Here is a 25,883-nt window from a genome sequence, read left to right as displayed (position 1 = left end):
AAGTCAGACGGGACTTCCAGGCAGAGAGAAAAAGAAGAAGAAGAGATGAATCTAGGCACTGGAGAGATGCCATGGAACACTGAGGGGAAACAGGAGATGCAAGATGGAAGAGAGGTAAAAAGCCACAAGGCAACATGTAAATGAATAGAAATGGGTTAAAGTTATAAGAAGTAGTTAGCAACAAGCCTAAGCTAAGGCCAAGCTTTCATAATTAATAATAAGGCTCCATGTCATCTTCTGAGCTAGCAGCCCAGAGAAAAAGCCTGCTACAAGGAAGTACTTAAAGTAATGTCTATTTGAAGATAATGCCCTTTGGTCAGCACAGGCAAGGGTGTTGGACTTCACCATAAATGACAAGACTCTCAAACTCAAAGCACAAAGAAGTGAGGATTTCCCTAGCCTAAAATACTTCCACATAGCTTCATGACAAGGACCAGGAATTGAAGAAAAATAATTCTGACTCACAGCGGGAGAAATTTCTCCCCTAAGTAGAAGAGCACAATAAGGTAGACTTTAAGGGAAAGCAGCAGTGAGCTTGGCAGGTGGTGAAGCAGAGTAACATCATGTTAGGAAGGAGCTAAAATGTTGTCAGTCCAAAGTACTTGGGGACTTAGATGGAATTGTCCTTGAAAAATATAACAAGACTAAGCTGCGCGGTGGTGGTGCACACCTTTAATCCCAGCACTCTGGAGGCAGAGGCAGACGGATCTCTGTGAGTTCGAGGCCAGCCTAGTCTACAGAGTGAAATCCATGACAGGCACCAAAACTACACAGAGAAACCATGCCTCAATATATATATATATATATATATATATATATATATATATATATAACAAGACCAATGACAAAGTAGTAAGATCCCCTCCAAAGGCAACACTAGAACTCTACCCACTTCAACTATCCACTCACGAAACATGCTACTGAATATAAAAACTGCATAGGAAATAAGGTACTTCAAGCATGCCCATCTCCACCAGTGACAGATAATTTCATAGTTTAGAATATGTTAAGAATTCCAATCAAATTCAAAAATTAAATAACACTGTAATACTTTTGAATACACAAACATAATAAAGAGCAAAAGGCACCTGTTAGAATAAGAAAAATAATCTACTACAGGGTTGAAAAATAGATTTGAGCCCTGCCTATGCCCTGTATTTCTCATTATGGTCCTTGACTTCTTTCTGGCACACTTGCTTAATGTAAAGAAAACATTGGCTCTATTTCATTTTTACTAGTATTGCTACTACTACTGCTGTAATTATACATAGCATGAAGAAAGAACTACTAAATAATATCTAGGATGACAAGAGTGACAGGCAATGAAGATACTAGATCTCCAGTATTCTTTAAATGAGATGCCCTAAGAGGCAAAACAAATAAATTTTATGCTGAAGTTAAAATCGTAAATTGACAGACTACATCAATACCAGGCATGGAATGTACTCCAGGATTTTGGTACTTACATTCTCAAAGATCTCCTGTTGGACTCCACTATCTCCAGAACCCAAACCAGGAGGAATACTGGGGCTGAAGGCCATGAGGTCTGTCTTTGGTAGGCCTTCTCCAGAACACACCCTCTGCCTCCTTTGCTGAGAGTAAGACCAGCTCCCTACCGCGCTGGAGCACACCAGCACAGGCTTCCCAGATCCACATGCGCCCTCAGTGGGCAGCGCTGAGCACCGCAGCGCTGTGTATAACACCAGTGTGAGCACCAACAGGCTGGACACGGCACAGATGGCTATGATCAAATACACGTTGACATCCACTATGGATGGTTCAGAGGCTGCTGTGCCCGCCAACGCCCGTGAAGAGGCCTTTGGTGCCGGGTTGCTCTCAACTAGAGAAACCAATACTGTGGCCGTGGCAGTCAATGCAGGCTCGCCATGGTCCTTCACCAACACCAATAGGCGCTGGCGTGGTGTGTCCGCCTCATCCAGGGCACGCGTGACGCTGATCTCACCCGTGTACAGACCCACGCGGAACAGACTGCGCACACCACCAGCTCCAAACTGCAGCTCATAAGACAGCCACGCGTTGTAACCAGAGTCTGCATCTACAGCTCGTACCTTCGCCACTACGTGCCCTGAACCCACTGACCTAGATACAATCTCGCTTATAGACCCGCCGGCTCCTATGGCTCCGTGGGGCAGCAGCACGGGCGCATTGTCGTTCTCATCCAGCACAAACACCTGCAGAGTCACATTGCTGCCCAGGGCAGGCACACCAGCATCCCGCGCGCTCACCTGGAACTGCAGCAGCTCCAGCTCCTCATGGTCCAGAGGCTGCAGCGCGAACACCTTGCCGCTCTCCGCGTGCACAGACACATAGCTGGACAGCAAGCGCTCGCCCACCCTCCTCTCCACCAGCGAGTAGGACACCAGCGCGTTCTCCTGCGCGTCCGCGTCCATGGCCGACACCGTGAAGATGTGCGCGCCAGGTGGGTTGTTCTCCTTCACGAACACCGTGTATTCGGGCTGCGCGAACGTGGGCGCGTTGTCGTTCACGTCAGCCACCTGCACGGACACGCTGGCTGTGGCCCACAGCGAGGGCGAGCCCCCGTCCCGGGCTGTCACAACCACGTCATAGTTATCTACAGTCTCTCGGTCCAGAGCGCTGTCCAGCACAAGCGAATAGTAATTCTTGAAGGTGGACACCAACTTGAAGGGGACATGAGGGTTCAGGGAGCAGGTCACCTGACCGTTGACAGTAGAGTCTGGGTCTGTCACGCTGATTAGGGCGATGACTGTCCCCAGTGGGGCATCCTCTCGCACAGGGAGTGATAATGATGTTATTATTAACTCGGGAGCATTATCATTGACATCCAGGACTTCAACTAAGATTGTGCAGTGACCAAACATTGGAGGACTGCCTTTGTCAACCGCTTCTGCTTGAATCTTCCATAAATTAGTTTCTTCAAAATCTATTTTTCCACTGACTTTAATTTCTCCACTTACTGAATCGATATGAAAAGTGGCTTCTGTCTTAGGGGAAACATCGGTTGCAAAGGAATAAAGAATTTGACTGTTTGTACCTTCGTCCAAATCCGAGGCATTTAGTCTGATCACCAGGGTACCATTTCTTGCATTTTCTACCAGCTTTGCCCGATAGATTGCTCTGTCAAACACTGGAGCGTTATCATTTACATCCAGCACTGTGATGTGTAGTTCCAAGGTGCCTGTGAGCTCGGGTTTGCCCCCATCTGTTGCTTTAACCACTAACTGAAGCTCAGAAGATCGTTCTCTGTCTAAAGGTTTTTTTAATACTAGTTCGAGTGGTTTAACCTGCTCATCTGTGGTTGGTACTTCCAGGGAGAAATACTCATTGGGACTCAGTCTGTAAGTCAGCAGAGCATTAGTTCCGATATCTGCATCTGAAGCGCCCTCTAGTGAAAAACGAGAGTCTAGAGCTCTTGTTTCCGAAACAAAGAAATTCTTTTGTGTGGTTGGGAACACCGGCGGGTTGTCATTAATGTCCCTAACCTCCACCTCCACGTGGAAAACCTGCAGCGGCCGGTCCACGATCACCTCCAGGTGGATGCTACACTCCGCGCTCCGCCCACACAGCGCCTCCCGGTCGATCCGAGAATTCACAAACAAAATGCCATTCTGCAGATTTACCTCCAGAAGGTCCCCGCGGTCCTTGGACGCCACCCTGAACAGGCGGGGCACCAGCTCGGCCAGCTCCAGCCCCAGGTCCTGAGCGATGCGGCCCACGAAGGTGCCGTGTTTGGCCTCCTCGGGGACGGAGTAGTGGAGCTGGCCGCTCCCTGCCTCCCAGATTGTGAACAGCAGAAGCAAGAGTAGCAGGCACCAGGATCCTTGGCAGTATATCATGGCGACAAAGGACATATTCTCTTTGAGATTTTTTTATTAGTAGTAGTAGTAGTATTCTTGCTTCAGGACAGTCGCAACAATGTGGGTGCTGTTTATAGTCTTTAAAGCTCGGGACCAGCTTCTTTCCGGTCTGCAGATGGTCTGATTTTCTTCCACTAGCGCTCTTGTTGGAGAACAACGGCATCCTGTGGCTCAAAGTGTAAGTGCAATTGCGCTCTGCGATCTTCCCTTACCTGCCTTCGGAATGCCTTCGTTTTGTGCTTTTCTTTGTAGACTTCTAACTAGTTCACATTTCAGTAGCTGGTAGCTAATTCAAGGTTGCCTTATCTTAGATTTGTAGTTTCGTCTTCTATATAGACATCTAAGAACATAATACTGCACAAACTATATTGTCGTGCAAAAGAACATGGACAAGTTACATTTGTACTGCGATACGGCTTTTAAGGGATTTTTTTTAAGTGTAACATGTAAAATGCCTCTTATCCAACCTAAGACTTTGTAGTTGTGTTTTGCTGAATCTTTTTAAATGTTATATTATTCTGATTATTTGACTTAGCTCTATAGAGAATAATTCAAGATGCAGATTTTTCTGTTACCACCACAACACAAAAGGATTTCAATTCAATACTAATAAGCTATTTACTATTTTATTTAAATAGTCCTCTATTTGATGTTGATGAATTTACTCAGCACTGATTGTGGGAAATTTAGAGCATATTTGTAAAGTTATCTCATTTTAAAGCTTTTGTTCAGTCACTATATCTGTTCAGGGTGAGTGTTATTTACATCATATTGGACAATTTCAATGTGAATTATACTTGTTACTTACTTGGAAAAATTAATTAATTTTCATCCAAAAATAATGTCAGATGTTCTAATTATATTTATCTGTTTGTATTTATTTTCTTAGAAAATTATGTGAAGGGTCTAGAATATAAAAGTTGTCCTAAGTCTCATTCACTCAATTTTATTATTGCGTTTTAATCTGAGATACAAAAAACATATTGGAATTTACATGGAACACTTACAGATGACAATGAAGTTTATCAGTATTGCATTAAAGAAGAAAATGTTTTAATCATTCTCAAGACTGTATGGAACCAAGTAATCAGCATCTGAATCTTCCAGTAATATTAAATCATTGAAAAAACTCAAATATTCTCCCCATTAAAAAGTGATTGTAGATGGATACACAAGATAATCATGTTTGTTTTCTTTATGTGAACTTCAGTTTTTATTTGAACACACAAGTATTGACATAGTGACTACGAATCTATACCAAAGATATTTAGTTCCAATTACCTGTCATTGTTGTTAAGATGTAAGACATAAATCCTAAACAAATATATTGCGTTGTTAAAAAGAGAAAGAAAAAATTTAGCCTATTGAGTTGACTAAAGTTAGAAAAACAAAATCATGAAGAAAACTTTTAATCTCTAGTTTACTGATTAAAATGACCCAATGTCTTTTGGAATGACTCCATGCTAAAATGAAGGTCCATTACTATTTTGGATTGAAGGATTATGTCACCAATAAAGTACATATAAATTGTAATATTTAAATTTGTGTGCATGAAGGTTTGCAAAACTAGTTAGGGGATCATGAGAAAGGCAGAAAAGTTCTTAAGAGGGGTGAGAAATAGAGCAGGTACTGTAACACATGTAACAAGAAAACAGAAAGGCAGATGAACTAGGGACAGAGAGGGCACCAGCCAGATAGAGAGAGGGATAAGGGAAAGGGGAATGAGTGACAAAGAAGTATAATGATGACTGTGTGAAGATGTCATTAGAAAGCCCCTTACTTTAAATGCTAACTTAAAAACTTAATTTAAAAAATTAAAGATGCAATTTGTAATGTCCTGGAGTTACCAAGTTTTCATGAATCTAACTATTATAGTGTAACAGTAAATCTATGTGTTAGTAACACGTCTTAAATACTATCAAGGCAGGTGTGATGGTGCATGTCCCTGATTCCTGCATTCAATAGGCAAAAGGATTGAGAATTCGGGGTTATATCAAGACGATGTGAGAGGAGAGTGGGGAAAGAAGAGAGGGAATGGAAGGGAGAAATAATTAGAAGACACAATTTGAGTTTCGTAGGGGAAATCCTAATTGGTCCTTAAGAAAAAGGGGAAAGACTTAACTTTATATTTATTTTAACTAAGCTGTTAGCTGTGTTTCTTTGGGTTGTATACTCTAGATATTGTTCTGAGTTTAATCACAGATGATCTTGTAAAAATTGATAACATAAAAAAGATGAATAAAAATAATAATAAAGTCACCAACCTGAAAAACACACAATAACTCAGTATGTTCACACCTATTAGAAATGTCGGGTTGGGGATTTAGCTCAGTGGTAGAGTGCTTGCCTAGCAAGCGCAAGGCCCTGGGTTCAGTCCTCAGCTCCGACAAAAAGAAAAAAAAAAGAAAATAGAAATGTCAAATAAACATAAAAGCAAAGATATCTACTATTATACACATATACACATGTATGAGCAAGGAAAGATAAGAGACAAAGAAGAGACAGGGAGAGATAGAGACAGAGAGGTTCTCTTTCTAAAGCTGACAGCCAAGCCAGGTGTAACGAATAGGTCACGTCTCTAATCCTGGCACCTGAGAGGCTGCTGAGTCAGGAAGCTTGCTCTGACTTTGAGGCCAGCCTGGACTACATAGTGGTTCTAGGCCAGCCTGGGCTATTGTAGAACTCTGCCTCAAAAATAAAATAAAAAATTAGAGATCAAACCAGGATATCTTCACTATGATGATTAAGATATCTCTTAAATTTTATATTACAATACTTGAATTATATTAGTTTAAATCAGTATATTTGGAGATATGCACAACTGAGACATTATGATTAATATGAGCTCTGACTAAGGGAAACAGGAAATTTTGATATGATTTCAAGTCTAAGGTATATATTTCATAAATGTATTTGATAGAGTGGCCAATAAATTTTTAACTTAACATGCATTTTCCATCAATAATCTCTAAAATTTGGCATTCAGACTAGCCATGGAAAGCTGGCTATTGAAGGCCATATTGTGTTTGCATTTTTGCTCTGATTTTTGTGTTGTCAAACTTGCCTAATGATGTCAACTTTTGTTGGAATATATTTGTAAAACACAGACTGAATAATGAATTCATAGTAAATGGGGAAGGACAAGAAATTGCTAACGTTAAGAACTGAAATGGTAAATACTAGCTGTTTTGGTGATGCTGGAATTAACTTGAAAACTGAAACCATGAGTTATCAGATAACCACTAGTTTCAGTAAAGCATAATTGATAGGGTATTTCTGTCACCATGTCTATTAGTAGGGTTCTCTGGAGGAACAGAACTTATAGAACATTTATTAGAATGGCTTGTAGACTGTGGGCCAGCTAGTCCAACATGATTGTCTACCAATGGGAGGTCCAAGAATCCAGCAGTTGTTCAGTCCATGAGGCTGGATGTCTTTGCTGGTCTTCAGTATACACCAGAATCCTGAAGAAGCAGGTACTAATACCAGGGAAGGAATGGACTTGCCCAGTGAGAACAAAGACAAGCAAGCAAAAAGAGCAAGCTTCCTTCTTTCTTATCTTTTATTTAGGCTGCCACCAGAAGGTGTGTCGTAGATTAAAGGTGGCTCTTCCCACCTTAAAAGATCTGGGTTAAAGGTATATAGTCCAAACTAAAAGAAATTCAAACTAAAATTGGGTCTTCCTCCTTTAAATGATTTAATTAAGAAAAAAATCTCTCACAGGTGTACCCAGTTGACGGAATTTTAGGTAATTCCAGATGTAGTCACGTTGACAACCAAGAACAGTCATCACAACATATAACTTAACTATCTTGTATATCTGGCTATATATAACCCAACACCACTCAGTCTAAGATGGCAAGATAAGCTTTTAAACTAAAACCACACACCAGAGTAACAGAAAATATTCTGAGTACAATTTAATTTACTTTTCCCATTTTAATACTAATTTAAACTAAAACAATCATTTCTAATTTCTTTAAACAAAAGAATGGATGCCTGCATGAAGAAGATACTTTGTTTGATATCATGTCACAAGAAGATAAAGCTTTTGTGTTGTAGGATATTGTGATTGTACTCTGACACTCCCAAGACTGCCAATAAGTCGAACCTTAAATCAGAGGGTGGAGACAACATTCATTTGGCCAGAATAAACCATAGAGTTTTTGGTGGACCAGGATTAGGATAGAGAGACACAGGAAGGAATAGGAAAAGGCCTAGAAAGCTTCACCCACTTTTCAATCTGGAAAGCTGAAGAGGCAGGATCAACTGAACATGGCCCCATTGCTCTTTGGATCTATCAGGTTTTTACCCCACTATTTGACTCCTGCATTTTATTTAATAATAGAACAATGTAAATAAACACTTCATTTTTATTGGTGGTGCTGTTCTCCATTTTTAAAGGTTTACTTATTTTATTTTTCATGTATTAGTATTTTGCCTTCATATATTACATGCATCATACGCATGCCTAGCACCCATAGAGGCCAGAAGAGAGCATACAGATGTGGATGCTGGGAATCGAACCTGTATCCTCTTCAAAAGCAACAAAGGCTGATGAGCCATCTCTCCATCCTTAAGAGAGATAGGGTTTTTTTGTTTTGTTTGTTTTTGTTTTTGTTTTTAGAAAGGATCTCATTATTTACTCTGGCTGTCCTGAAACTCACTATGTAGACCAGGATGGCTTCAAACTCAGAGAGACCTGCTTGCTTCTGTCTCCTGAGTGCTGGGATTAACGATGTGAGATAAAGTTTTTAATAATTTCAGAGGGTTCTCACTCCCATCATAACACCTTCCTCAAATTGAATGAGCTAATACTTAAATATCACAAGTTGCTTCCGATTTTCTAATAAAGGAGACCATTGTGAAGGGTTCTTGAATAAGATTATGTCAGTTGCTACAAACATCCTAATTCTAAAATAAAACTGAATAATACATACTGGAACAAGGACCAATACTACAGAAACAAAAAAAATCATCAATAAGAAAATGTTAGCACTCAACTGGCACCCAACTAGTTTACTGCAATACAGATAAACATGTGCAGCTGCTGAATATAAAGTAATGTTCTGTGACACACATAAGGAGCAAAATGAAATACTAAACATTCTCACTAAAAAGGGGGAAAGATAGTAATCCTATGAATCAGTGTAGTATTTTCTGAATGCAACTGTATCAAATAAAAATTTAACTGGAGCTGGGTGTGATGGAACACGCCTTTAATCCCAGCACTTGGGAAGCAGAGGCAGGAGGATCTCTGAGTTCCAGGCAAGCCTGGTCTACAAAGTGAGTTTCAGGACAGCCAGGACTTCAAAGAGAAAGTCTGTCTTGGAAAACTGGGGGAAAAACCCGCTGAGCTTACAAACATGAAGAGATATATGAAGAGAGCATATGAAAATAGAAATTACTGCATCCTAAACACTAGAGTTCTACTGAAGAAAGTTTGTGTTCATAATAGTTAAATTAAAATTGTACATTTCAAGCAGAGCATTGAACACTGCACAGATGGACATCTTAAAAATACTTCTGAAATAAAGTATATTTGAAAGCGTTACTAGAAATACTTGTGCATGATAGTACTCCGACAAAGAAAATAGAGTCTGGGACATAGTTGTCACAGAATAAAATGAGAGAGAAAATTTATTTCATCAAGCAAAATATGAAAATAACAAGTCATGGCCCACCTTTCCGGAAGTGTCTCCTCCAGCAGAATGATTTACCGCTCCCACATCGGCCACTGGGCAGGGTGGAAGACTGGGGCTGAAGGCCATGAGGTCGGTCTTGGGCGGACCCTCTCCAGAGCACACACGCTGCTGTCTCTGCTGAGAGTATGACCAGGTCCCCACCGCGCTGGAGCACACCAGCACGGGCTTCCCAAGTCCGCACCCGCCCTGCATAGGCACTGTGGAGCAGCGCAGCGCGGTGTACAGCAGCAGCGTGAGCACCAACAGGCTGGACACCGCGCAGATGGCGATGATCAGGTACACGTTGACATCCACCAGCGATGCCTCCCTATCCGAGGACTTGGACAACCCCTGGGAAGAAGCTTTTGGCACCTGGCCGCTCTCCACCAATGACACCAGAAGGGTAGCAGTGGCGGTCAATGCGGGTTCGCCATGGTCCTTCACCAACACCAATAGGCGCTGGCGCGGCGATTCAGCTTCGTCCAGGGCGCGTGTCGTGCTGATCTCACCCGTGTACAGACCCACACGGAAAGGACTGCGCGTGCCCCCTGCCAACGACTGCAACTCATAAGACAGCCACGCGTTGTAACCAGAGTCTGCATCCACCGCGCGCACCTTTGACACCACGTGTCCGGCACCCACTGACCGCGACACAAGTTGGCTAAATTCGCCAGCAGATCCAACTGTCTGAGGCCCCAGCAGCGCGGGCGCGTTGTCGTTCTCATCCAGCACAAACACCTGCAGAGTCACATTGCTGCCCAGGGCAGGCACACCAGCATCCCGCGCGCTCACCTGGAACTGCAGCAGCTCCAGCTCCTCATGGTCCAGAGGCTGCAGCGCGAACACCTTGCCGCTCTCCGCATGCACAGACACATAGCTGGACAGCAAGCGCTCGCCCACCCTCCTCTCCACCAGCGAGTAGGACACCAGCGCGTTCTCCTGCGCGTCCGCGTCCATGGCCGACACCGTGAAGATGTGCGCGCCAGGCGGGTTGTTCTCCTTCACGAACACCGTGTATTCGGGCTGCGCGAACGTGGGCGCGTTGTCGTTCACGTCAGCCACCTCCACGGACACGCTGGCTGTGGCCCACAGCGAGGGCGAGCCCCCGTCCCGGGCTGTCACAACCACCTTGTAGTCAGCTGTGGTTTCTCGGTCCAGAGCGCTGTCCAGCACAAGCGAATAGTAATTCCTGAAGGTGGACACCAGCTTGAAGGGGACGTGAGGGGTCAGGGAGCAGGTCACCTGCCCGTTGACTCCAGAGTCTTGGTCTGACACGCTGATCAGGGCGATTACAGTACCCAATAGAGCGTCTTCTTTCACCGGGAGAGACAAAGAAGTAAGGACTATTTCTGGTGCGTTATCATTTTCATCCAGGATTTCCACGAGTACAGTGCAGTGAGCAACCATAGGTGGATGTCCTTTATCGGTAGCATCCACATGAATTTCATAATTGTTCCTATCCTCAAAGTCAATAGCACCATTTACTTTTATCTCTCCAGTTTTTTCGTTTATTAGAAATGTCTTTCTTATGCTAGATGGGTTCAAAGAGCTAAATGAATACTCTACTTCCTTGTTCATTCCTTCATCTGTGTCAGTAGCATTCAGCCATATCACTAACGTTTGGTTCTCTTGATTCTCAGACACCTTAACTTCGTAAACAGATTTGTCAAACACAGGAGCGTTATCGTTAGCGTCCAAGACCTGGATCAACAGAGAAACCGATCCGGTAAGCTCGGGTTTGCCTCCATCCGCTGCTGTCAGTGACAACTTCAGCTGAGGAATTTCCTCCCGATCTATCAGTTTTCGAAGAACAAGCACTGGGAACTCGCCTTTGCCTTTTTTGTTTACAATATCAAGGATAAAAAAATCATTTGAACTGAGTTTGTAAGTAAGCATCGCGTTCTCGCCGACATCTGCATCAGATGCGCCTTCTAGTGGAAATCGAGAATCCAGCAGTCTAGATTCAGGTACCAAGATCTTTTGTTCTGCTACAGAGAAAATCGGAGGGTTGTCATTAACGTCCCTCACCTCCACCTCCACGTGGAAAACCTGCAGCGGCCGGTCCACGATCACCTCCAGGTGGATGCTACACTCCGCGCTCTGCCCGCACAGCGCCTCCCGGTCGATCCGAGAATTCACAAACAAAATGCCATTCTGCAGATTTACCTCCAGAAGGTCCCCGCGGTCCTTGGACGCCACCCTGAACAGGCGGGGCACCAGCTCGGCCAGCTCCAGCCCCAGGTCCTGAGCGATGCGGCCCACGAAGGTTCCGTGTTTGGCCTCCTCGGGGACGGAGTAGTGGAGCTGGCCGCTCCCTGCCTGCCAGGCTGCGAGGAGAAGCCAGAGCAGCAGACGCCAAGCTCCATGGCTCAGGCATCTGGACACCACCACAGATCCATTCTCTTGTCTTAAAACTCCATGAATATGCCATCTGGGGTGTACACACGTTCTAAAATCTTCTAGTCGATTTCCTAGTCTCATTTTTTTTTTAATCGAAACGCTGAGATCTCAGAATGTAACTACTTCCTAATCCTGGAGAAACAGTGAAGTATGCCTTTGTTCTATAAAGCTGCATATTTTGCGGACGGCAGCGACATCCAGTGGCTAAATGTGTAAGTATCCTTCTATGCGTGCAATTTTTCTTTAATTCACATCTTTGACTTCTTTCTGTGGATTATTATCTCTATGTACACGTAGTCCCCATATTACATCTCTTTAACACGTATTAATATTTAATGCGGATCCATAGTGCAACTTTTTCTTCCATGTGAGACCACAAGAGGTGATTCCTTTCTTGATTGAGTGATAATTATATGGTAAATTGTAACATGCCCTTAAGAGTCATTCGATAGAGGGCTGATATTTTATTGCACAACAGGTGTAGGCGCCTTCAGGTTGTAATACTCAATTTAATTATTTCTGGCATTGTTTTAAGATTAAGTAAATTTTATTTAGACAGAAATTTCAAGACACTAATTCAGTTATTTGTTAGATGTTTGTGACTCCAAAGTCAACGCTAGCATGTAGAAATTGCCAACTTCAACACTGGTCATTTTTCCCTTTACATTCTTATATGTGCTCCTAGTAGCCATGTACCTTTGTTTTCCCATCCATTAAACTCCATATCCCGCCTTCATAATATTGTCTCAATAGTGAGAAGACATTGTGTGAATTGTAACACATTAAAGCCTGGGATGCTCCTTTGGGAGAATGAGTACTTCATAAGTATGGACTATTCTCAGACCCAGACACATTTGTTTGTACAATGTTTGTGACCAAATCTGGCTCCTTAGGAAGAAAAAAAAGTATTTCCTTTGGAAAACTGTTACTCTCCAGGGGCTAAACTCTGGATAGTATGTATGTGGTCTGAAAAGGACAGTTCTTGTATTTAAGAAAATGGAAATGGGTTACATAGGGAGAAATTTCATTTTATTACATTTTACATCGAGATTAAAAGATTAAAAGAATCTCATTTTGAATAAAGCAATTGACAAGTTCATGACTACCACTTTCTAAGTTCACTACAAGAAATGCATTGTTTCTTTTCAAACTTTCGAGTAGTCTTTGAGTTCCTGTTGTCAAATGCATGCCCATCAATACCACTTACCTTGAATTCACACTTATACTTTCAAATGTTCCTGTTTGAAGTTGTTTTTCACATTCCTCGAACCATTTGAGCTTGGGTTCAAGTATTTGCTGTTTTGTTTTGTTTGTTTGTTGGGGGAAGAGTTGAGGCAGGGTCCTTTACATAGCCCTGCCTATCCTCAAACTCGCTTTGTAGACCAGGCTCACCTCAAACTCGCCCAGATCTGCCTGCCTCTGTCTGCAGAGTGCTGAGATTAAAGACGTGCCACACCACTCCCGAAGGTTCGATTGTTTGAAAACCTAGTATAGACTGAGGGGAGCTACAGTGGCATTTGCATCCAAGACAATTCTGTCTTTTAGAGCTGATGCTTGGCTCTTGGGAACTATAAAATGCATTCCTTTTCATTCATGTCTACATTGATGCAATTGGCAAGTTAGCATTCTACAGTAATCCATGTTATCTCCCAGCTTATAGGCTGCCATCATGTACAAATTTCAGAACTTGAGAAATACTTCTGAGATTAATTTATCTTTGGGTACATGAGAAAGCATAAGGGAAGCAAGACTGAATAAAGGCTGAGAAATTAAAAACAGAATGGTGATAAAAACACACATTCTTGTTTTGCCAAACAGCTGACAGTGTTGGCCTCTATAGCAACTTCACTCACGCTAAGATGGAATTATGAAACCAAACCTGAAGTATCTGTTACTTCAGTTCTTCCTGAATTTTAGTTTGTCAAGTGCAAGTAAGAAAATTAAAAAATAGCTTGGGCTACATGTACAGTTATAGAACCTCCAATGTGAAAGTCACAAATTATAGTTTCAAAATATTAAGAATAGCATGTAAGGACATTGAAGATATGATCAGATTCTTGTCTTGTAGAATAGTGAATTTTTTTAACTTTCAGACTATTAATTACAGGAGAATTTGAAGAATTAAATCTTTACATCCCAAATTTTTAATCACTAATCTAACAACAGTTAATTAAAAAATCACTTTCTAAAGAAAGAAACAATATTAGCTACTGGAAGAGAGTGATTTTTGAAATATCACAAGAGAAATAGTTCAGAATTGTAAACATTATAGAAATCATTGTTCGTAAACATTTTCTTATAACTTACATTATAAGAAATTTAGGGGTTTTTTTTTTACATTCATTGAAATGATAGACATATTTATACTCTTTGATAGAAGAATTTTTCTGGTTTTGGGGACAGTGTTTGGTTTGATTTTGATTTTTTCCTTTTTTGAGACAGGGTCTCTCTATGTAGTCCTGACTGTCCTGGAACTCACTGTGTAAACCAGGCTGGTCTCAGACTCACAAAGATACACCTGCCCCTGCCTCTTTGCTAGGATTAAAGGGTACACCACCATGCCCAGCCTAGAATTCAGTTTCTAAGTAGAGAACAGGTTTTTTCTATGACTCCCTAGTTGTTATGTGTCTCCATCCAGAGAACAGCTGAAATTTTATATCCACATTAACTGAACAACTACTAAGCCATTGTGGGTTGTTTTGTTATTGTTGGTTGGTTGGTTGGTTGGTTAGTTGGTTAGTTGATTTGGTTTGGTTTGGTTTGGTTTGGTTTGGTTTTGCTTTTCCCAACAAATAGTTTTCAAGTGTTATAGAAGCTCCGCATTAGCAATTTGATTCACACATTACGGTTTTTAAATAAAATGATGTCAACAGTTAATTGATGTGCAGCTACTTCTTCTAATAGGAATGTGCAAACACAACTCTTGTCCTGATTTAGACGTCTGCAATTTTAAAAACTCTGGTAGAATTGTAGAGAAGGGAAAACAGTATTTAAATATACTGGGGAAGTAAGAAAATCTTCCATAAAGAAATAACTACATGAATAAATGCAATTCTACAACTCACCTTCTCATGAGAGTCCAAAGAAACAGAACCACCTGGAGATCGAGGACATGGAGGTAGACCCGGGCTGAAGGCCATGAGGTCGGTCTTGGGCGGACCCTCTCCAGAGCACACCCTCTGCCGCCTCTGCTGGGAATATGACCAGGTCCCCACCTCGCTGGAGCACACCAGCACGGGCTTCCCTGGAGCGCAAGCGCCCCCCATGGGCGTAGTCGAGCATCGCAGCGCGGTGTACAGCAGCAGGGTGAGCACCAACAGGCTGGACACCGCGCAGATGGCGATGATCAGATACATGTTGACATCCACCAAAGGTGATTCTGACACAGTAGCACCTACAGAGGACCGTAATAAGACCTTTGGTGCCTGGCCATTATCCACTAGAGACACCAGCACGGTGACTGTGGCAGTCAGCTGAGGCTCACCGTGGTCCTTCACCAGCACCAGCAGGCGCTGTCTCATCCCATCTGCCTCCTCCAGGGCCCTTGTGGTGCTGATCTCTCCAGTGTATAGGCCGACACGGAATGGGCTGCGTGTACTGCCTGGCCACGACTGTAGCTCATAAGACAGCCAAGCATTGTAACCAGAGTCCGCGTCTACAGCACGCACCTTTGCCACCACGTGACCAGGGTCCACAGACCTGGGCAACAACTGATTGAACACTCCATCTGAACCGTCGGTTCCAGACCCAAGCAACACTGGAGCATTGTCGTTCTCATCCAGCACAAACACCTGCAGAGTCACATTGCTGCCCAGGGCAGGCACACCAGCATCCCGCGCGCTCACCTGGAACTGCAGCAGCTCCAGCTCCTCATGGTCCAGAGGCTGCAGCGCGAACACCTTGCCGCTCTCCGCGTGCACAGACACATAGCTGGACAGCAAGCGCTCGCCCACCCTCCTCTCCACCAGCGAGTAGGACACCAGCGCGTTCTCCTGCGCGTCCGCGTCCATGGCAGACACCGTGAAGATGTGCGCGCCAGGCGGGTTGTTCTCCTTCACGAACACCGTGTATTCGGGCTGCGCGAACGTGGGCGCGTTGTCGTTCACGTCAGCCACCTCCACGGACACGCTGGCTGTGGCCCACAGCGAGGGCGAGCCCCCGTCCCGGGCTGTCACCACCACTTTATAGGCAGCTGTGGTTTCTCGGTCCAGGGCGCTGTCCAGCACAAGCGAATAGTAATTCTTGAAGGTGGACACCAGCTTGAAGGGGACTTGAGGAGTCAGGGAGCAGGTCACCTGCCCGTTGACACCTGCGTCTAGATCAGTCACGCTGATCAAGGCGATAACTTTCCCCAGCTGTGCGTCTTCTTTAACAGGGAGCCAGAGCGTTTTGACAATCAGCTGTGGAGCATTGTCGTTAGCATCTACAACTTCCACAAGAACTGTACAGTGACCAATCAGTGGTGGGGAGCCTTTATCACGTGCCTCTAATGGAATCTTGTAAGCTTTACTTTCTTCGAAATCAATAACTCCTATAACTGTAATTTCTCCACTCACAGCATCCATGTGAAACTTGGATTTTATATCTGGAGAAATATCACTAGAAAATGAGTATATAACGTCCCCATTCACGCCTTCGTCTAAATCTGAGGCATTGACTTTGATTACCAACGTCCCGTTTGGAACGTTCTCTGGTAACTTCACGGTATAGCGAGACTTGTCAAAAACTGGAGCATTATCATTGACATCCAGCACTGTGATGAGTAACTGAACGGTGCCTGTCAGCTCCGGTTTGCCTCCGTCGGTGGCCGTGAGCAATAAGCGCATCTCTGCAGCTTCTTCTCTGTCTAATGGCTTCCGCAAAACAAGCCCAAGAAGTTTCACCTGTTCGTGGTCGGGTGGTACATCCAGAGAGAAATGTTCATTGGTGCTGAGTCTGTAAGTCAGCAGAGCATTGGAACCGACATCTGCGTCTGACGCGCCCTCTAGTGGGAAGCGCGAGTCAGGCAGTCTGGACTCCGGGATAAACAGAGTCTTTTGTGTGGTTGGAAATACTGGCGGATTGTCGTTAATGTCCCTCACCTCCACCTCCACGTGGAAAACCTGCAGCGGCCGGTCCACGATCACCTCCAGGTGGATGCTACACTCCGCGCTCCGCCCGCACAGCGCCTCCCGGTCGATCCGAGAATTCACAAACAAAATGCCATTCTGCAGATTTACCTCCAGAAGGTCCCCAAAGCCCTTGGAATCCAACTGAAACAGACCAGGCACCAACTCCGGCAGCTGCAGTTCAAGATCCTGGGCGATGCGGCCCACGAAGGTTCCGTGTTTGGCCTCCTCGGGGACGGAGTAGTGGAGCTGGCCGCTCCCCACCTCCCAAACTGTGAGGAACAGTAGCGAAAGTACTGGATGCCAGCCCTCCAGGACTACTCCGCCTAAATACAGCATTTCAGGAGCTTGATATTTCCGATTCGCTTAAATTGCCTCCGAACGAAGAGAAGCCATCTGATTTTTCAATTCCACCCTCCGGTGTTCACCATTGCTCACCGGAGTAAAAAAGAATGGAGCGTCCTTTCTCCTGGGAAAGGGATGGCTGTACTTGTCTTGAATCAGAACGGATAAGACGGCCAAGAGCGACATCAGGCGGCCCAAAGAGTAAGTACATATCCGGCGAATAGACACTGAACCATTGACTTGCAAAATCTTACTTTACATGCTGAATTCTATCATTGTTGAAATAGAAAACCACCTTTCTCCTCCTGGAGGCATTATTAGAGGGCTGAGCTCTGAAACTACGGAATGCTATAATCACAGTTCTCTTGTGCCTGAGAAAACTGTCCACATAACTTTAAGATACTGATGAAAATGGAGTGGCAATTAAAAGTGGTCAGTTACACAGTCACAAATATTAAATTCGAAAATCATTTTGTTCTGTAACTCAGAATCATCCATATCCCTAAATTTTAGATTCTGATGTTACAGACTGCTGTAAATCACTATGCCTAGGGAAACTAGGTGTCCAGACATTTACAGATCAAAAATAAACTTTTTTATGCTGGATGAAAGAAATCAGTAAATGTGTTTATGATGTAGTTTCCTTAAGTAATTTCATGAATTGTAAATGTGTAAAGTATTTCTAAAATAGAATTTAGTTAAACATCCCTCGTGAAGAGAACATATTATGTATATTTCTCTTTATTAATATTTATATAACCTGTTCCCACCATCATGATTTATTTCTATACCTACCTACTGTGGTTTTCAACCATTGTCTTATGAAAATAGCAATCTCTCTCTTCTTTATCTCTTGTACAGCTTGTATTATATCGTCCCATAATGCATTGCAATGTCAGTATCGTTCATTCAGGGTTAAGGGAGAGTTCCGCTTTTGAAGTTATGCTTAGAATTCTTTTCTGCCTAGGCTCTACTTAAGAAAAGCTCTTTTGAGTTGTAGTATCAAACATATAAGTTGCTTAATTAAATGTATTGTTCGTCCTTTTGGGGTCTAAAAGCAAAATCCTGAACATTATCAATAGTGATTGAAGTGATTAGTTGCCGAATACAGTGTTAGAAGATATAAAGGATCTCAAATGCCAATTATAATTTGTAAAACCAATTAAAATTTAGGAAGAAGATACGACAAAGTCACATCTGAGAGTCAGGTAGATGTCAATACAATAGGAAGTGTAAAATCATTTCCACAAAGAAAAGGCTGCACAGTCTATTCAAATAGTGAAATAAACACACACGTACAGAAATCCAAAAGTCCTTAAAACCAAGAGCTAAAGTAGAGCATTTTATGTAGAGAATTTTGATAGAGAAATAAGATGACAGACATAGACAAGAATTATGAAAAATGTAAAACCAACCACAAAAATGAACTTGCTTTCTGATACCTTTCATTTGGGAAAGAGGGATAAAAATCTAGTCATAACTGATTACACGGTGTCATTATGACTCTAACAGGCTATAAGAATCCAGAGTCCCAGAAACCTCTAATTCACTTCCATTAAGTCTAACCATTCTCCTCTGAGGAATGTGCTCAATATCTAATTAGTATGTGATGTCAGGGCAAATGTAACAGATTCAAGATGCAAAGGGAGAGAAAATTTCTAGAATTTAAATACTGAAAGACAAAAGGTATCTTAGACTTTCCAAAGACTTTCTTCCAAAAAGCAAAGTATGTCTACATGAACTAAAGAATCCTCATTATTTTGAATATTCTATAGTGAAGATTTATATATATATATATATATATATATATATATATATATATATATATGTCTACAACAATGGGATTGGAATAGGAGTTACTGAACACAGTATTCTTGACATTTAATTTTTTGTTAAATCATATTAAATGTAAACTCAATGTAGATTTTTATGGGTAGGGGCTAGGATTTGAACCTGAGCCCTTGAACGTGCCATGAAACATTTTTTAATGAAATACACCAACTCATACACAAAAGATTAACACAATTTTACTCTATCACTGATTCAAGTTTAGCCGATGTTTATCGGAATAAGAAGCAACTACTGACTAGTCAAGGATGTTCAAATATATTAAACTATTGAAAATGCTATAAAACTTCTGTACCAGTAAAATAATTAAATTAATTAAACATGAAATGGTGAAAGGTGCCATATGCTAGTACTCAGAGTACAGAGACAGAAGGATTATGAGTTTAGGTAAATTGGAGATACATGGTTGACACCGTTTTAAAGAAAGAAAGAAGGAAATCAAAGTTAATAAATTTAGGGTGTATTGAAAACAGCCTCGCATATCCATCTTCTCACCATTTTGCTTTTGGCTAGCTTATAAAAATGAGGGAGAAAGTGAGAGCTAAACATTGGAAAGGAAATTATAATGCACTTTATGACTAAAAGATTCAAAACAGGAATAAATATTAAAACATCTTGAAGCTAAATGAACTAAAATGAAAAAATAAGATGATGAACTAAAACCATGAAATTAATTAATATAAGTGTAAACAGATGATAATATTTAAAATATACCTTTCCAATAATGCTGCAGAATATATTAAAAGCTCAGAACATAATCATGAAACTCAAATGTTTGGAGAAATGCATTTCCATGGACCTCGCTAAAGTTCTGTTCTATAATATTAAAATCATATGGAGGCTAAAATCAGTATTCCAAACAATAAGAAATTATGACAACTTGAAACAACAGAGACTCCGGAGTACAGATAATTGGTGTGTGACATGTCAGTTGAACTCAAAAGTATCAGGCCAATCTAAAAAAGTAAAATCTCAGACATAAAAAAAATAAATAAAAGTATACAACACAAAAATAGTAAGCCAGAGCCTGGTGGCCGCGGCTGCGGTGGCACAGGCCTTTAATCCCAGCACTCGGGAGGCAGAGGCAGGTGGATCTCTGTGAGTTCCAGGACAGCCTGGTGTACAGAGTGAGTTCCACGACAGGCCTACACAGAGAAACCTTGTCTCAAAAAAAAAAAAAAAACCAACAACAATAATAAACCAGGTAAAATTATTTTAAACTAAAAGAATGTTGAATTTTGCCAATAATGCCCAAATGTGAAATGCCATGAATGTAATTACAAAGTTTCTAGAAATTAAATACTTCTAAATATAAATGGACTTACTTGAAAGCCATGATCAACATTTAAATCTTGCCCTTCCCCAATGACCTCTGATCCTGGACGCGGTGGAAGACTGGGGCTGAAGGCCATGAGGTCGGTCTTGGGTGGACCCTCTCCAGAGCACACTCTCTGCCGCCTCTGCTGTGAGTATGACCAGGTCCCCACCGTGCTGGAGCACACCAGCACGGGCTTCCCGGGCCCACACGTGCCCTCCGTGGGCGTGGCCGAGCAGCGCAGTGCGGTGTACAGCAGCAGGGTGAGCACCAACAGGCTGGACACCGCGCAGATGGCGATGATCAGGTACACGTTGACATCCACCAGCGATGCCTCTGAGACTGAAGCGCGTCCAGAAGCCTGAGAAGAGGCCTTTGGCGCCTGGCTACTCTCAACCAAGGACACGAGAATGGTAGCTGTGGAAGTTAGAGCTGGCTCACCATGATCTTTCACCAATACCAACAGGCGCTGTCTGGGTGGGTCCAACTCATCAAGGGCACGTGTGGTACTGATTTCACCCGTGTACAGCCCAACACGGAATGGGCTGCGAGGGCCCACTGAGGGTTGCAGCTCATAGGACAACCATGCATTGTAGCCAGAGTCTGAATCCACCGCTCGCACTTTTGCGACCACCTGACCCGCGCTCACAGACCTAAGTATCATGTCAGTTGCCACACTACCCAAGCCTTGAGTACCAGTCAAAAGCAAAGCAGGCGCATTGTCGTTCTCATCCAGCACAAACACCTGCAGAGTCACATTGCTGCCCAGGGCAGGCACACCAGCATCCCGCGCGCTCACCTGGAACTGCAGCAGCTCCAGCTCCTCATGGTCCAGAGGCTGCAGCGCGAACACCTTGCCGCTCTCCGCATGCACAGACACATAGCTGGACAGCAAGCGCTCGCCCACCCTCCTCTCCACCAGCGAGTAGGACACCAGCGCGTTCTCCTGCGCGTCCGCGTCCATGGCAGACACCGTGAAGATGTGCGCGCCAGGCGGGTTGTTCTCCTTCACGAACACCGTGTATTCGGGCTGCGCGAACGTGGGCGCGTTGTCGTTCACGTCAGCCACCTCCACGGACACGCTGGCTGTGGCCCACAGCGAGGGCGAGCCTCCGTCCCGGGCAGTCACCACCACGTGGTAGTTAGCGGTGGTTTCTCGGTCCAGGGCGCTGTCCAGCACGAGTGAATAGTAATTCTTGAAGGTGGACACCAGCTTGAAGGGGACTTGAGGGGTCAGGGAGCAGGTCACCTGCCCGTTGACACCTGAATCCAGGTCCGAAACGCTAACCAGAGCAATGACAGTACCCAGTGCAGCGTCCTCTTGAACAGGCAGCGATAAGGAAGTCAATGTGATCTCAGGCACATTGTCATTTTCATCCAGCACCTTCACCAGAACAGTGCAATGACCCGCCATTGGAGGATGTCCTTTGTCTGTCGCGTCTACGCGGATTTTGTAGACATTGACTTGCTCAAAATCCAAGTTCCCTTGAATTAGGATTTCTCCTGTATCTGTATCTATGGTAAACTTCTCAAGAACCAAGGGCGGGACTAGCCTGTTAAAAGAGTAAGAAATTGCTGAATTCGTCCCTTCGTCCCTGTCAGAAGCATTCAGTCTAATAACGGGCGTTCCGTTGTCTGAGTTTTCCAATATTCTCACTTCATACTCAGACTGCTGGAAAGTGGGAGCGTTATCGTTCACATCCAGCACAGTGACCAGCAGCTGAACAGAGCCTGTGAGCTCAGGTTTGCCTCCATCCGTGGCTGTCAGCAGTAGCTTATGCTCAGGAGCATCCTCTCTGTCCAAGGATTTTCTTAATATTAGTTCAACCTGTTTATTTTCTTCGTTCTTTGAACTCACAATTAGTGTGAAGTAATCATTAGATTCAAGTCTATAGGTTACAATTGAATTGGCTCCAATATCTGCATCGGATGCGCCCTCTAGCAGAAACCTAGAGTCTAACATTCTGGATTCTGAAATACGAAGCTTTTGTTCTTTTACCGGGAACACAGGCGGGTTGTCGTTAATGTCCCTCACCTCCACCTCCACGTGGAAAACCTGCAGCGGCCGGTCCACGATCACCTCCAGGTGGATGCTACACTCAGCACTCCGCCCGCACAGCGCCTCCCGGTCGATCCGAGAATTCACAAACAAAATGCCATTCTGCAGATTTACCTCCAGAAGGTCCCCGCGGTCCTTGGACGCCACCCTGAACAGGCGGGGCACCAGCTCCGCCAGCTCCAGCCCCAGGTCCTGAGCGATGCGGCCCACGAAGGTGCCGTGTTTGGCCTCCTCGGAGATGGAGTAGTGGAGCTGGCCGCTCCCAGCCGCCCAGATTGTGAGGAGCAGAAGAGAGAGCAGCAGCAGCCGGGAATCCGGACCTCCTCGCCAAGAAAACACCATGTCAAGTATTCGTTTTGTTCTGTCGAGAAAATCCGGTTTTGATATAAAGATCAACTGTTGTGCGTTAGGAATTCTTTAATCCAGTCGATCTGCAACTGCCATTGTTCAGCTTTTAGGAGACATTCTGCTGCAGGAATGTCTGGAGATCTTGGCTAGCCAGAACTTGATAGACAGCGACATCATGCGGCTCCAAAGGGTAATGATTCCAAAGATTTAACTTAACCTGGGCAATAGTTGGGTTCTTTCATAACATAAATATTTTCTTTTCATTTTTTAATTCATGAATAGTAGATCTTTAGCGGTACAAGTGAATGTAAGTTTATCTTCTGTCTCCTTACAGAAATTTAACTTAATCTGGCAATAGTTGGGTTCTTTCATATTTTCTTTTCATTTTTCATTCTCGAATAGTAGGTCCTTAGCGTTACAAGTGAACGTATGATCTTCTGCCTCCTTACAGAAATTTAGTTTCAGTGAGGTCTCTTCATAAGGAAAAAGGTTTCTTCTCAATATTTTAAATACTGGTTTAGCAGTAACATGTTAACATTACTCTGTAATATGTATTTTGACCTGGGAATGATTTGGATATCACAGGTATAAACTGCCTTCCACACATGTTTGTGAAAGGAATTTATTCAATGGTAGCTGACCATTCAAATACATTATTCTATATTAGCATATGAGTCCAATTTTTCTAAAGTTCACATGTGTTCTTGTGAATTCTTACTAAATTTATACTTGATTTATTCAGTGAACATAAAATTTCTTACACTACTTTGCTTACTAATTCTTGGAAAATGAAAACTCATATTTTTTCAACCATTCATTCAATATATGTGTAATGTGCCATAGGCCCCTCACAGTATTTTCCTTTGTAGGTTTCTCAGGCATTATAACTCCTAATAGTTTTCAACTACTGGTCTTTGCTGGATTTGGATCTTCCTGCTGCTCCAAAATATGAATATTTTCCACAATCATGGCTTTATCCACTTCATAGTTCTTGCTCTTGATGTGATTCTTGTCTGTTTCAATTTCTTTAGACTAGTTTATTTTTTGAAGCATATTTAAATCTATAACTACAAAGCTGATGAATGCCTTGCATCTCAGTACTAGGGAGGCAGAGGCGGGAAGATTGTTGTGAGTTCAAGGACAGCCTGGTCTGCATAGTTAATTCCAGAACAGCTAGGGCTACACAGTAAGACCCTGTCTCAAAAATTCAAAATAAATTTCAATACTTACCCCCAAATATAAACATTTGAACATCCCAATTTCCATACTTTATTTATTCTCCAAATTTATATATATATGCAAACTACTTTACTGGTTTTCCCTTGTATACAATATTTCAAATTTTTCTAGACCCTCCCCATTTTATATATCATAACTGTTGTACTTATGAGTACAATGGCTGCTGAGACCTCAGGCACATTTGATTTCTATTTAACAAGTATGAAGACCTCAGACTCACATCAAAGACACTGTGGCCAATTTTCTTCATATTGTCTCTGATTGCTTTCCACAGTGAGTCATATTTTACAGAAAAGGCACCATCTCTTCCTAAATACCTTCTGTCAAAGTTTTCTTCTACTTCACTTTTATCCATGAAAATGTTATCCTCCAAGTTTACATCAGAAATCAGTTCTCCAAGAATTCACTGTATTGCTTTACATTGCATTCAATCAGATGTATGTTGATTGGAATTCCTCCAGTGGACTTATCACTAAATCTCTGATCATTTCCAAGAAATCTATTGTTGTTTTATAGATTCCTAGCCCTGCACTCTGTGAAGTACCCACAAAAGATTCATTGCATTGGAGTTTTCTAGTGTTCATTCTTTGTAAATGTAGTTCTAACTGAAGCATTTCAATTTCTAAAATTAAGTAAAGCATACCATGTGGCTTTTTACCTAGGTTCTTAAAACCTGGATGTTTGGGGACATAATAAGCATGTAATTATGGGATATTAATTGTCTCTTAGCCCTTAGAATATGAATACTTCACCAGTTTCAGATGATAAGTGTACTGAAAATGCACAGACAAGAAAGCAGAAAAGAGGAATAATGAAATTTTTTATAAAGCTATTAAATTTATCCTCATTTTACTTACAAAAAGACTATCTCTAGCTCTATAAATAACATTAAAGTTTTTAGAAAGAAATTGAACTTAACAGAATCTCTTAGAACTCTTAGAAACAATAAATATAACCCATAGCCAGAAAAGAAAAACCTGAAAGTTTGTATCTCTTCAAAGTGGTTTCCCAACAAAAAAAAATTATGGTAGCTCATGATAGAGATGGCAATGTCTACTGCATCCAAAAATGAATTGATTTTCATTATTATTGAGTAATCTGCTAAGGCTTTAAAAATGGCATATGCATGTAAGATAAAAACAAATATTTAAAAAGCAATAAAACAATTACAATTACTATCTCTAAAACTCTATAGTCATCATAAGTATTCTTCAAACTAGAGTTTTTTTCTTTTTAAAAATATTTATTTTTTTTTACTTTACATCCTGACCACAATATCTTCTTCCTCCTCTCCTCCCACCATAATCCCAACTTCCCCTCCATCCCCCAGTCCTCTCTGCCACTTCTCCTCCATTTATAAAATAGAGTATTCTTTAAACAGGAGCGGAATTTGGTGTGCTTGTGGTAGTGCTCTATGAAAATTCTCCTATGAGAGCTACTCATGAATTGAACGCCCTTGTTTTTATTTATATTGAAAACAAGAACAAGATATTCTACAATAATGTCATAGCTTATATGAGTATTTAGAAAATTTAGAAAGTTGACTGTCAGAGCTAACTAAACAAATACTTGAAAATTTAAAAACAACTTGAGCTTTTTTGTTTTGTTTTGTTTTCAGAGACAGTATTTCTCTGTGTATCCCTGCCTGTCCTAGAACTCACTCTGTAGACCAAGCTGACC

General features: G+C 42.5%; 2 protein-coding genes across 8 annotated transcripts in view; both read right to left on the bottom strand.

Moving 5' to 3' along the window:
- LOC118594617 (protocadherin alpha-C2) overlaps positions 1-25,883 on the bottom strand; it is a 229,877-nt gene that overhangs the window by 154,768 nt on the left and 49,226 nt on the right. The window contains exons 1-2 of one of the 7 annotated variants that reach the window (XM_036204608.1): positions 20,892-23,096; positions 9,542-9,865 (exon numbers count right to left, since the gene is read on the bottom strand). The exons of 2 other annotated variants lie outside the window; for them this stretch is intronic. In XM_036204608.1, the coding sequence (XP_036060501.1) occupies positions 9,542-9,865; positions 20,892-22,958 (2,391 nt within the window). In that variant the 5' untranslated portion in view covers positions 22,959-23,096. Of the gene's footprint in view, positions 1-1,466; positions 3,977-9,541; positions 9,866-10,666; positions 12,095-20,567; positions 23,097-25,883 lie in introns of those variants that run through there. 4 more of the 7 variants (XM_036204604.1, XM_036204609.1, XM_036204607.1 and 1 more) reach the window with 4 other exon arrangements.
- Positions 14,024-17,543, bottom strand: LOC118594922 (protocadherin alpha-7-like). The gene is made up of 2 exons (XM_036205182.1): positions 15,007-17,543; positions 14,024-14,035 (listed from the first exon to the last, which is right to left on the bottom strand). Exons 1-2 carry the CDS (start codon positions 17,386-17,388, stop codon positions 14,024-14,026), a joined length of 2,394 nt encoding a protein of 797 aa, XP_036061075.1. The 5' UTR covers positions 17,389-17,543.

This window comes from Onychomys torridus, chromosome 13 (assembly GCF_903995425.1).
Source record: "Onychomys torridus chromosome 13, mOncTor1.1, whole genome shotgun sequence".
NCBI lineage: Eukaryota > Metazoa > Chordata > Mammalia > Rodentia > Cricetidae > Onychomys > Onychomys torridus.
The sequence above is the reverse complement of the archived record's forward strand: the minus strand, read 5'-3'. Positions and strand labels throughout refer to the sequence as shown.

Coding starts and splice junctions, on each gene's coding strand:
- LOC118594922 (XM_036205182.1), bottom strand. CDS start 17,388: ATGCTGTATTTAGGCGGAGTAGTCCTGGAGGGCTGGCATCCAGTACTT.